Below are 13,481 nucleotides of genomic sequence, written 5' to 3' on the forward strand. Positions count from 1 at the left end.
AAAGACTTTTGGCAATAGTACCTTAAAAATATTTCAAAAATAATTCTGCTTTATGGCTTCTACTGTGCCATTGCGTACAATGAGGGTTTTAAAAAGACCAAATACAGCTCTCTGATTTCCATTTAATGGAAGAAGTAATAAAGTTTAATTGTATATTTGAGCACGGGCGTCATTTCCGGTACATCTGATCAATAATTCATCAATTTCCTTTGGCTCAAAGTAATATTTGAAAGAAAATGCAGCCGGTGAGAGCTTATCTAGCTGTAGCTTCATCATCTCTATTAATTATGCTTTTCCCGAATTTGGTTCATTAGGCTACCAAAGTGACAGCAGATGGAGAGCAAACTGGACAGGATGCAGAGAGGACCAACACGAGAGCAAGCTCCTTAGGAGAATTCATTAAGGACCTGGCCCAGCACGCAGAAGGTATTAGAAAACTCACAACTTAATCATTATTTCTCCTAACAGGAAAAGAAAAAAAGGATTGCACAGGACTGGAATTTCTCTAGTAAGAGATGACATTTCTAAATTTGAGGGTTGGATTTTTAAAAAGTTTTTTGATCAAGATATTCAAGCGCATTATCAACTGAGAATCTACAGCCTACAGTGTTAAATTTGTGACAGAAGTCAGTGAATTAGGAATTATGAGTACAAAATAGCAGTCAATTGAATGCATTCCTTTATGAATGCTCTGATCCTTGAGGAATGGCTATTGTGATCAAACATGATTAAATTAGTTAATGGGCAACTTATCCTCTGCTATGGTGCTGTTTTTGTATTCAGAACTATTTAAAAGATCCTTGATTTTTTTAAAAAAAGTTAATTTTATCGTTCTGCTCAGTACCTTAAAGCAGCACTTTAATTTCTCAAAATGGCTTTTAAATACTTGGTACCAGTTTTTAATGAACATCTGTTGCTTGGGATTTGGATGTGCTACCTTACCAGAAGCTCTACTGCATTTAGTCCACAATTCTCAAGGGGTTAGTTCTTGGCATCTACCAATCTGATTTGAGAATCAAAGTGGAAGCCATTTTTAGGCAAAAGCCCAGATTAAGAAACTCAAAGAAAACAGATAATGCAAAAAGAAAGAAAAAAGAAAACCCTCAAAAAACAAAACAACAAAACATTAGTTCTTAAATATCTACTAATATATGATAAACATGCATGCATGTTGAGAAAATAAGAAAAAGTGTTTTCTTTTTGCTTTAAAAATAAAACATTTTTATTACTCTATAATGTTATACATTTTAGATACTTTGCTTTCTAATATAGCCAAATAAATCAGGACGTGAGAACCTTCAAGGCATATCCTGACAGGTCAGTCTTAGGAATCACTGGCCAAGAAGAGGCAGAAACTTCCAAAGATTCCCCACAGCAAGAAACAACACAGTTTCAATCTGAGGCATAATCTCAGGCAAGACGTGTCAGGATCCGAAACAGAAGTTACTCCTACCAAAAAAATCTCAGTTAACTCGTTGTGGTTTCTCCTCTGCTAGATGAAGTTGTTGTCCTTTCCCTGTTTTTATTTTCCAGTAATGTTATTTGAAAGTGTCCACCCTCCCTTCCTCCCACCAAAAAAATCCCATTGCAGATAGAACAGATTCACTCTACCTGGATCCCTGAAGACATTAGTCAGTACTCCAGGGACTTTCCTTTTCCTTCCAACTCAGTCTCAAACACTAACACCCAGCAGCCTATCCTAGGAACTAATCTTGATCATTTCGATCAAACGTTGCTACATAATAAATCCTAATACACGTTTCCGATAGACTCCAGTACCGGCACTGCCTACTTTATCTACATCTTTGTGCATGCCACAAAGGTACCAGCAGGGGGCAGAGTGGAGATGATATTTAACCCAGGCTTGGCTCACCATCCACAATCTGTCTATCAAAGAAAGGGGTTATGTCATCAAAGTTGCCTCCCATTTCCTGCATTGTGCATCAGTCAGGTGGTCTGGCTGTGTCTGTCCAAATGGGGCACCGTTTTCTAATTCATGTGAAGTGCCGTGTGGATAGCTGTGATCCTATACCCGAGGACAAAATGAATACTACTCTCTTCTTCCACCAGGTACTAACGTAAATGATAACAAAAATGGTAACCACAGCTCTTTGTAAAAGAACTTTGACAGAATTAATCTAACTATTAAAATTTCATGAAAATTCAAATTTGAATATGCCAGTTAAATCATAAAGCATTTACATATATATAACAAGGCTTGGATGTCTATATAAACCATTAGGATATGTTCTGATGTATAATAAGACTTAAGAAATGCTGGACACCCTTCTTTCCTGTTCTTCAGGTCTCAATAGTATTAGTCATTCATGATAAATTTACCCATTATAGGATATTTTTCTCAGGTTCAGCATGAAAAACAGCTCTGCTTCTCCTGAGGAATTTATTTATTTAGTTTGTATGTTATAGATACTGTATACCTCTTAAAATACTCCTTTTTATCCTGATGCATTGGCTACTGAGCTGCTTAACACTAGATGTAGGATCCACTGCCCTGGGCATTCCAGCATATGCATTTCTGTCTAGTAACTCTTTGCCTGATTTACATTAATTTTTTTTTATCTTTGCTCCATTTCCTTTTATATTTATTTTATCTTGTTTTAAAGACATTCTTAAATGACTTTAAATTCCCTTTGTAATAAGTTAGAAAGAAAAGATAATTAAATTTAAAAGACGTGTTTATGTTGCAAGTATTTTTAATACTGTTGAAAACATACTGAAGTGATAGTGTATATCTTGGAATAATAGACTACATAACACATTTATCTTTAGTTTAAAAGTACTCAGAGAAGTTCCAAATTCCATGTGTAGAAGCAAAGGAGTAATCAGACCTCTTCTATTAAAATAATGCTGCTTTCTTAATATAGCATCATTTTGCTAAAGCAGTTTTTGTGTACCCTAATAATTTCTTCTGGTTGCTTACATATTGCTTTCATTTAAAAGAAATGATGCGATCCATCTTTTCCTTTTCTCACTCCATCATTCTTTTTCCACCAAATTCTTCTCTGTAGAAATTTAGCTGTGAGATTAGACCACAAAAGAAATAGTGAGGCTGCATCTCACATTCCTTCCTTCCTCAATACCACCTAGGCCCAGGACCTAAATTCCATCAAATTTCCAAAAATGTCTTTAAGCAAAGTTCATTTATGTATTCATTTAATAATGAAAAAACATACAGCTTTGTCAGGTTAGAAAGTGGGGCTTATCCCTTTCATTTAAAAAAAAAATGTGAAGACAAATGATGTCATTCGTTACTTACAATTGGTTAAAATCAACTGTAGAGATAGGCATGCACTCAGACCAAAGGATGGGGCTGTATCATCAGTAGAGCCAAATCTACTACTACCCTTCTTGAAATCTAAAGAGTAGAAACCTTCTTACATTTCATCATCAACATTCTAGCATGGCTTCCCCATAGTCTGCTGGACCAAGAAGCTTTCCAATCAGTAGTCCATGGTTACCATGTTTCCTTAACAAGAATGACATGGCCTAGGTGATATCTTACTAATCATAGTGGTGGAATCTTAAGAAGGTTCTTTGGCATATGTCAAGGGATGACTGTGAAGTAGTCAGCCAGAAAGTAGGCACCCTCACCTACTTCTAAGAATAGCACCTGAGCAATAATTTCTACCACAGGGCTAAGAATGGCCATATTTGTTCTTTAAAAGACCTGGTTTAGATTGTTCTGCAGATTAAACTATGGTTATCAGAAATAACAGGTTGACCGCAGCAATTTTCTAACCAAAGACATTTATCATTAAAAAAGAATTAGAAAGATGCATTTTGGAAAGGGTAGAATTAGAGATTGAAACTCAATTTCTTCTACTAACCCAAGATTCTCAAACTCTAGGTGCATCAGAAGATCCTGGAGGGCTTGTTAAAAACACAAATTGCTGGTCCACACCCCAGACTTTTTGACTCAATAGGTCTGTGATGGGACCTGAGAATACACATTTCTAACAAGTTCCCAGGTGGTCTGAGGTTGCTAATTTGGGGACCACATTTCAGAACCACTGTACTAACCCACCATGTCACATCCCCATGGCTGGTCTACTTCGCCTAACTATGTGCACTTTTTTCAGGAGCTCTGTTCATATGACCCTTGGAACAGCTCCCACCAGTGTTAATCAGAAAAGTTTCTCCAAGAATAGAAATGAGTTTTGAAAATTCTTTAGGTCTTAAAGAGGTCTTAGGATACAGCTTTGAATGGTAGAAAATGTCTCTTGGCCAACCCATAGCCTTTATTCTGGGGATTTTCATAGGTAATATTATATAATAGAAATAGTGTTCAGAAGATAAAAGAGTTCAGAAAAACACCTCTCTTCATCTTGCTCAATTAATGCTCCATAGAACACACTTCAGGAAAAGTTGGTCTAAAACTAAGGTAGAACTGTGTACATGTTTCAGTTCACCAATTTTTCAAACTATTATTTGACATAGAATTCTTTTTTCAAATGAAAACTTGCCCAGAGCACCAACCTATAAAACAGATTCTTGGCAGAATAGATATCATTTGTAGAATACCTGAAAGGCCTGGAGAATCCTAAGATTCCAAAGAGCACAGTTTGAAAACCTATTTAGTGCATAATAAACACAGACTCTTAGGATGGCTGTTATTGCTGGAGGGTATCTGTGAGCCCTAATGCATAACGCCTGTCCGTAGATAGGGGCTCCTTTCCTCATTCCTTTACACAGATCAACACAGAACTGTGTGGAAGTACAAGGGCAGGTTCGTTTTGAGAGATCTCATCACTGATAGTGTTTCTATACTCAGGGTTTTAAAATTGAATATGATTGTGTCTTATCAGCAATGCAGACCTTGCATTTTCAGCTTCCAAGTGTTATGCTACGTGTCTCATTTTTTACCTTTTACCTGAAGAAGGTTTGAGCTATTTGTTTACTTTATTTCTTCCTTTTGGGGTAGAAACACTGTGTTTTAATTACTGTGTCCCCCTAAAAGCAATATAATATGAAGAAATATGTCACATTTCCTTGTTTGTTATGGATTGTTATAGCAACTGCCTCTCTGTTTCCCAGCAGGAACGCCCATGACAAACAACATTTCTCTTAGAGATGGTGGGGAAGAGCAGATGCTGGGTGCCATTTTTGCATGTGGCATTTAGTTTACTAATTCGCAAAATTTGTTTTACCCCCTGCAGCTGTAAGTGAAAAAGCTGTAAAACTAAATGAAACTCTAGGAATTCAAGACAAGGCCTTTGAGAGAAATTTGCAAGAGCTTCAGAATGAAGTTGATAAGATGATGACAGAACTGAGGAGGAAAAATCTAGACACACAAAAGGAAGTTGCTGAAGATGAGTTGGTGTGAGTAGAAGCTCTATTACTTTTTCATTTGATAAACTGAGCTTTCCAAATTGTTGTTTAGAGATTTCTAAATTTTCCATCACATATCAGTAGGAGATACTTTGTTCTTTATTTATTTTTCATCTACTTAGTTATAATTTGTCTTGCTCTAAAACGGATCAAAGGCATGTTTATACCTATATATAAATAATCAAGTAAATGATCTTTTTTTGGTGCTGTCCCTTCTGCAATTAGGCTAATGGTCTTGCTTTATTAATTTCCATTATTAGGGCCTTTAGAACTATTAATTATTTTTGTTTTAATAAAAATATCTTTGGATAAATAAAGCTATGAATTTAGCAGGCCATCCTATACATTTTGTCATCTTAGGAAATACTGAATAGAAGAATTGTCAAATAATACATGCCTAATACTATGAAATAAAGTTTGGGAATTTGAGGTTGTGACTAATGATAGTGATTTTACAATACCAATGAATTCCTGTGACCGTACACTCAATAAAAAAATACATTTTTACATTCATAGTCAGCTAACTTCAAAGTGATGGTGTTATTAATAATCAAATAGTATATACTAAATCAGCAACATTAGCAACACCTAAGAACTTGTTAGAAATACAAATTATCAAACCCCACCCTAGACCTACTGAATCAGAAACTTTCGGGATGGGGCCCATCAATCTGTTTTGGCAACTTCTTCAGGGAATTATGATGCCTTTTAGTTTGAGAACTACTGTTCTTCAAATATTTAGCCTTCCTTAAAGGACTCAGATATTATCACTTTAGGAAAACCATTAAGTTGAATCCAGGAAACTCCCAGAACACTCAGTTCAAAGGAAAAGAAAAGTAGGTCAAAATTATATCATACTAGCATGTCAACAGCATGGCGCTATATTCACAGTTTCTAACCAAACATATCAATATTTATATCTTATATTCAAAGTAACAGTGAAAATATCTCATGGTTAATCAGGTAGATTTTATTTTTGGTGTGTGAAGTAAATCATAAAACTGATTTCATCAGCCAGATTATGAGAATAACATGAGATCCCTTCCAAATGAAAATGTTATATTACTAATCAATTTTAAATGTGCGGAGTTTTTTCTTCTTTAGTTTTAATTATAAATGCTCTTGCCACTTTTCAGCTATCAGTTTTCAACTTGGTTTAGCACACAGTCAATCTGCCTTAAATATTGTTTTTAATTTTTCCATACTTTTAATGTTAGCATTTCTTTGTAACACTGTTTAATACCAATAAACCCTGAGGCAGTGGCAAGGGCTTATTGTCTCTTATTGGGCTGGGGTGTTTATAGAGCTGCAGAAGCCCTTCTGAAGAAAGTGAAGAAGCTGTTTGGAGAATCCCGAGGGAAAAATGAAGAAATGGAGAAGGATCTCCGGGAGAAACTGGCAGACTACAAAAGCAAGGTTGATGATGCTTGGGACCTGTTGAGAGAAGCCACAGATAAAATCAAAGAAGCTAATCTCTTATCTGCAGAAAACCAGAAAAACATGACTGCTTTGGAGGTGAGTCTTAGAGGCTCTTTCATCTAAATCTGGGAGCACGGGGTGGGAGTTTGACCATGGCGGAGTAAGTCAAGTTGATGCAAGTTGATGCACACGCATGAAATCAAGTGTGACAACTCTGAAAGGAGACTTCTAAGAAGCGGGGAATGATCCTTCTTTTTGTTTTTTAATGAATGATCATTGCCCATATAATCAAATAAAATTTAGATAACTTAAACTATTTAAGATTTTTAAGGGCAGAATGGTACAGTGGAATGAGATCTTTACTGGGAGTCAGGGGTCCTTGGTCTTAACGACAACTGTGCCACTAACTAGAAGTACTAGTGTGAGTAAGTTAAAGTCTCAAAGCATCAGTCTCTCAACTATACAATGAGTGCATTACACTAGGGCATACCTAGAGTTTCTTCAAATACTAATACCGTATGATTGTACAGTCCACCCAACCTGATCCACAAACCATGGTTTAGACATCCGGCTGCCATAAATCACAGAAGTGCCAAGGATTTTCTAATGGAATTGGGGCACAGAAGAAACAGCTCACTGAGAGACCAGAGCCTGGGAAAATTTTGGTTCTCTTCTTCTTTGCAACATGTTCTATGAAAATGATATTTTACAACGGACTAACATGAGCAGATCAAGTCTGAGTTATTTTTGTCTCCTTTTCCTTATACAAGAGAGAGTTCTCTCCTCAAGAAATGATAGGCAGCTTCTGCCTTTTTTAGAGTGCTAATGAAGCTAGAACTAAAACAGAGCCTTCCATCCATTCCTTCCTTTCTCCCTTCCTTCCTACTTCCCTTCTTTCCTTCTCTCCTTCCTTTCTCTCCCTTTCTCTCTCGTTTCTTTCTTAATATTTAACATGGCAAACTGATCACTTTTCCCTACAGTGAATTCAGCTCATATGATGGCACAAACCTGTATTTAGCATTTAAAAAAAAAAAAACTTCCTCACCAGAAACAAACTTACCTTTGTTCTTTTCAAAGTATTTGACCCCAACAGATCTGAAAACAGTGGCAGACCTTTATCTCTTCTAACATAAAATTTTACCTGCAGCTATAACTGAACACTCTCTGGCATATATCATGCTCTCAAAACTGTTCATGGAATGACAGTTGAATAAAAAGAATCTGGATTTTTTTTATCCATTCATTTCTTTCCATTTTCCTTTGGATTAAGAAGTAAAAGGATGAATTAATCTTTTAAAAGAATTGTTTTCTGGATCCCTCTCCTGGGACTTAGCCTTGTCATTTTGATAGAGGATTGAGAAGACTCACTGATGTATCTAATCTTAACCAATTTGGAATCTACTGACATGCTGGCAATATTAAAGAAAAAGCACTGTCTTGTTAGGCAGGATGCTAGGCTGCCTTCATATCACAGGCTTCCGCATGATTCATCTTGCTCGGTGATACACCAGTGGTGTAACTTACCCGGAGGTGCACCACTCCATTTTATGGCAACAGTTTAAGAAATTAAAATATCCTGTGTGGAAATTATAATAAGCATCTGGGAAGTATTTCAAGAAGAGTTGTAGTGGCACAGTAAATGGTGCTTTTAGCTATTCCTTCATTTTAGTGATGTTTAAAACCGAGAGCCATCATTCTTGGGTACCCCTAGAGAAGCCTGGAGCCTATGTAGTCAGTATTGAAGTGTAAGTTGTCCTTCTTGTATTTTCATTTTACACGTGATGCTTAACTAAAGGCTTGTTTAAAACTTACTAGAATAAATAGATAAACTGACTAAATTAATATGAATAAGGCAGAGCTTATTTAAGGTTGCTTGCCAAGGCTGATTAAGGTTGATTGCCAAGGTTGATGCTAGACTGGCCAATAAAGCATCACCTTTTTAGAGTTTGCTAAACAGATACAACCCCTGGGCTCCCACCCAGAATCTGAGGTAGCTGGTCTGAGGCGTGGTCCAGGGTCCATATTCTAAAACATCCCCTGGGTTAATCTGATGTGCATATAGATTTTAAAAGAACTGATATGTTGTATCCATTTGATTGAGTAATTAGTTGTGCTTTAAATAAATGACTTCATTGAGCCTGTGACCACAAAAAGGTGATATAATTAAGACCCAACTCATTTTTTTTAATTTAAGGAAGTAAGCATGTAATGTTTATTATTAAAAACATTTATCAAACCCCTACTAAGTTCAGGAAATGTACTAAACCAAAACTGAGTATATCAAACACTGGTCCCCATGGTGTGGTCCTTGGAACAGCAGCATTAGCATCACCTAGACACTTGTTAATAATGCAAATTCTCAGGTTCCCCCCAAACCTATCTACTCAGAAACTGGGAGTGGAGCCCAGCAACCTGTATTTTTAAAATCCTACCCATGATTCAGATGCAGCCTTAAGCTTTAAAGACACTGATATTGATATAAAAAATAAAACACCACCTCTGATGATTTCAGGTGACTTGTATTTAGTGGGAGGCTCACACAAGTAAACTAGTCTGTACACTACAGGAGTTATCATGGAGGTATACAAAGGAAGGGCATCGAAATCACCCCTGGATTTAGGAAGGGCTTCATAGAGGACTTGACACGTATGCTGAGTCCTGAAGGGTGAGCTCTAGTGAGTCAAAGTAGAAGAGGAAGAACATTCCAGAAATAAGAAAAAAAAACATGCAAACATATAGACATTTTGGAGAAATGTCAGTGATTTGATAGGATTGGAATAAAGACTGCCTGTGAACTAGTGAGGGGATAGAAAGCCAACGAAGACAGAGAGGGTCCAGACCTTGAGTTATAAGAGAACTGCATTCTGAGAACAAAGCTGAGAAATTTGGTTTTATCCTGAAATCTGTCAGAAGCAATTGAAATATTGGAGTCATGGATTAAAATTATATTTGGGGGACTTTCTGAGTGGTTCATGTAAACTGGAGGATTGGTTTTGTATTGGAAAATAGTGTGATATAAGGCTAGGAAAGCAGGCAGGAATAATATGCAGATGTCTGTTAGACACCTACCATTATCAAGATGCTATTGGTAACCAGGGTGTTAGAGGCTGAATGGGAATGATTTCTGGCCTCAGAGAACTTATGATTTCCTAAAATTCAGCCATTTTAACCTTTCATTATATGTAACACTGTGATTAATATGGGCTGGGAGAATCAAACACCAAAATGATGGCATCACAGAAGTTGATAGAAATGATGGAGCAGCATAAGCAGAAACACAGAGCTCTGCAAGTATGATCTTAGGAAATGTCGAATAGAGCAGTGATGCTTGTTCATAAGCTACATAAGTCTGTAGCAGAAGATGGCTCTGAAAATGGACCTTTGGAGCCAGATCACAGAAGGCTTTGAATGCTACTTTCTAGGACAGGACAGGGTTAGAATGCCATTTCCAGCAATGGAGAAAAGGCAGAGGAAACTGTGGGCTGAGGGGCAAAGAGAAGATGAGCAATTCAATCAAGCAAAGTAACGTGTTTTGAGCAGTCTGTCCCCAAGTTTACCATTATGACCTTGAACAGGAAGGAGCTGGAAGAAAGGGAGGAATGAGTTGCTAGATAGAAACAGGCAGGAAGATAACTTCTGTAAGTTCTTAATCCACCCCCCAGCAACCCCCCTCAGCAAAAAAAAAACACAACAGGTGTTAAACTTACAAAGCTCTGGAATGAATTAAGATCTAATTAGAAGTTAAAAGTAGAAATACAACAACTTTGGTGTCTAATCAGAATCACTTAACAGTTATGCTTGTAGTATACACTTGGAGAATAATCCTCTCTAAACATGAGCCCCCCGTTTGCTCCTCAAAGCTTCCTATCTTTAAGTATTTTATATCCTACATCCTTCTCTATCCATTCCCTGTCTTTATTTATTTTTATAGCACTGATCATTAAAAATATACATTAATATATTCATTCAATTTTTTCCCCTCCAGAAAGCCATGAGAAACATGTCTTCCGGCCCACTGTATCTCCAGGGTAGAGAGTAGTACCCGGCACAAGACAGAACAGAAGTGTTCTTTCTCAATGAAGAAAGTACTATAAAGCAAACACAGATAAATGTTATATTGATGCTTTAATCAATATTTAGGAGCTCCAAATCTTCATCTTTTCTTGGTTCAAACCTAGATTTCATTAGTGTCTAATCTGAAACCAGCCACCACTGAAAATCTCTTTAATCCCTAGATCATTTCTGCTTCAATGTGATAAAAAAAAAAGCACATTTTGATCTTTGCATAACAATGGATTCCTTAAAGTGACTCAAAGAGAGCTTTTATAAAGATTCTAACTCACTGCTTAATTGAAACCAAAATGAATGTAGCTCTTCACCTCACATATAGGTGGAAACATTCTCCCTCCTATTGATACAGCATTTTGTTAGCTTGATTCATAAATGCAAACAAGCCATGCTAAAGAAAGTTTCTTGAATGTCTGTCCAGGGTCAATTTTAAATCAGTTCATACAAAAGCTAAGGGCTAGGGCTTCCCTGGTGGCGCAGTGGTTGAGAGTCCGCCTGCCGATGCAGGGGACACGGGTTCGTGCCCTGGTGCGGGAAGCTCCCACATGCCGCGGAGCGGCTGGGCCCATGAGCCATGGCCGCTGAGCCTGTGCGTCTGGAGCCTGTGCTCCGCAACGGGAGAGGCCACAACAGTGAGAGGCCCGTGTACCACAAAAAAAAAAAAAAAAAGCTAAGGGCTAAAACTGATAGTTATATAAGAGTGTCAGACCTTTGGAAAATAAGATATGCCTTATAACCAGGAACATCAGGACTACCGCTACATTTGCTGTTCGTGAAGGGAGAATGAAATTTCTCTGATTTAGCCAGGCCTGGGAGTAGTTGAATGAACCAAGAGTCACCAGTGCAAACAGAACTATTTATTGAGGAAACTCTTCTAGGTACTGAAGATAAAGTGATACAAAGACTGTTTTATGGAATTTATATTATAGTGAGAAAGATAGCAATTTCTCTCAAATTTTATTGTGTATATCAATCACTTAGGCTTCTCGTTAAATGCAGATTCTGAGTTGGTAGTTCCCAAAAAGGCATTGAGATTGTGCATTTCTAAGAAGCTTCCCAGTGATGCCAATGCTGTTGGTCAATGGGCCATATTTTGAGTATTGAGAGAATAAGCATTTTACATGAAGCTAAATGGAGGAGGAACCAAGGCAAGGAACTGGGGGGAAGGGCACATGGTGAAGGCAACTGCAACTGTAAAGGCTCAGAGGCAGGAATAAGATGTGTGTACTGGCAGCAGATTGAAGTGGTTGGTGAAGAGGTAGGGAAAGTAGGGTGTGAAATTAGCACTATCCAGTGCAAATAAGAAGTGTGATTTCCACAATTGGAAAGTCAGTGCTTTCACAGCTCAAGACCGAAGCTCTATCATTAGGTAGACTGGGATTCAAATCTTAACTACACTGTACTAACTGTGTGACCTTGGGTAAATCACTTAACTTGTTCAATTTTCTATTCATTTAAAAGGTGATAAACACAGGATGTGTGTTAGTTTAGAATTAAATGAGAAAAGCTTATAAACTACCTAGCACATACTGAAATCTAAATGAATATATAAACTAGCATTATTATTTATATAAAAAGCGTAAGTGGCAAAGGCTTAAAATTATAATTGATGCAGTTAAATCCACAGGTAAAAAGGTAATTGAAAGAATGAGTCAGAAATAGAAAAAAAAGGCAAAATTATGTTCCAAAGGGAGAAATAACACTATACCTTTCTCATTGATTTTACTCTTCCAGACTAGGAATGAGTTTCATGTGGTTTGAGACAAGCTATCAGTTTCAAAGAAAAATTAGAGTCTGCTCTCTTTTTTATGGAACAGTCCATTACGTTTATTCTTCCATGTGAGAGTTTCTCTTTTTTTTTGGAAAGTACTTTCCCTAAGTTTCCTTTGAAATCCCACTTCTGGGCTTCCCTGGTGGCACAGTGGTTAAGAATGCGCCTGCCAAGTCAGGGGACACGGGTTCAAGCTCTGGTCCGGGAAGCTCCCGCATGCCGCAGAGCAACTAAGCTCATGCACCACAACCACTGAAGCCTGCCCGCCCAGAGCCCATGCTCTGCAACAAGAGAAGCCCGTGCACCACAACAAAGAGTAGACCCCGCTCGCCACAACTAAAGAAAGCCTGCGCACAACAACAAAAACCCAACGCAGCCAAAAATAAAATTAAGTAATTATTTTAAAAATAACAAATAAAAAAAAATAAAATCCCACTTCTTCCAATTTTTACAGAACTCCCATAGAATAAATCTGCTTACACTTATGCTCACAAAACATTCATTTGGACATAGATTCTGGAATTTAATGTCTCATTCCAATGTAATTCAGTGTACTACCACATGCTCAGCAATGCATATTCAGTACTTACATTTCAGTTAAAATGGATGTGCATCTCACTTTAAAAATATTTTTTAATCCCTCAGTTACCATCACAAAACTTTTCTTCTCTTGCATGACTTTCTCACAATAGGAGGAAGAAAGTACCTGTACAGGTATTTAAATAAAGTAACTCTTGGAGGGCTGGCTGGGTAGTCTGTAGCACTCTCATGTAGTCTCACAGTCAACATGACATATCTTGTTTGCAAAGCCTTGTTTAGACAGCTTAGGAAAGCCAGGAATACAGGGCTGGATAGGGTTTTCCCCAAAGGGCAT

At 37.3% G+C, this 13,481-nt stretch overlaps 1 protein-coding gene across 1 annotated transcript in view; it reads left to right on the forward strand.

The window, feature by feature from the left end:
- The window catches only part of LAMA2 (laminin subunit alpha 2), a 448,946-nt gene that overhangs the window by 327,529 nt on the left and 107,936 nt on the right, over window positions 1-13,481 (forward strand). The window contains exons 34-36 of the mRNA XM_029224020.1: window positions 315-426; window positions 5,178-5,340; window positions 6,654-6,864. Of these exons, the coding sequence (XP_029079853.1) occupies window positions 315-426; window positions 5,178-5,340; window positions 6,654-6,864 (486 nt within the window). The remainder of the gene's footprint in view (window positions 1-314; window positions 427-5,177; window positions 5,341-6,653; window positions 6,865-13,481) is intronic.

Source organism: Monodon monoceros, unplaced genomic scaffold (genome assembly GCF_005190385.1).
Source record: "Monodon monoceros isolate NGI ecotype Baffin Bay Population unplaced genomic scaffold, NGI_Narwhal_1 Super_Scaffold_15, whole genome shotgun sequence".
NCBI classification, from domain to species: Eukaryota; Metazoa; Chordata; class Mammalia; order Artiodactyla; family Monodontidae; genus Monodon; species Monodon monoceros.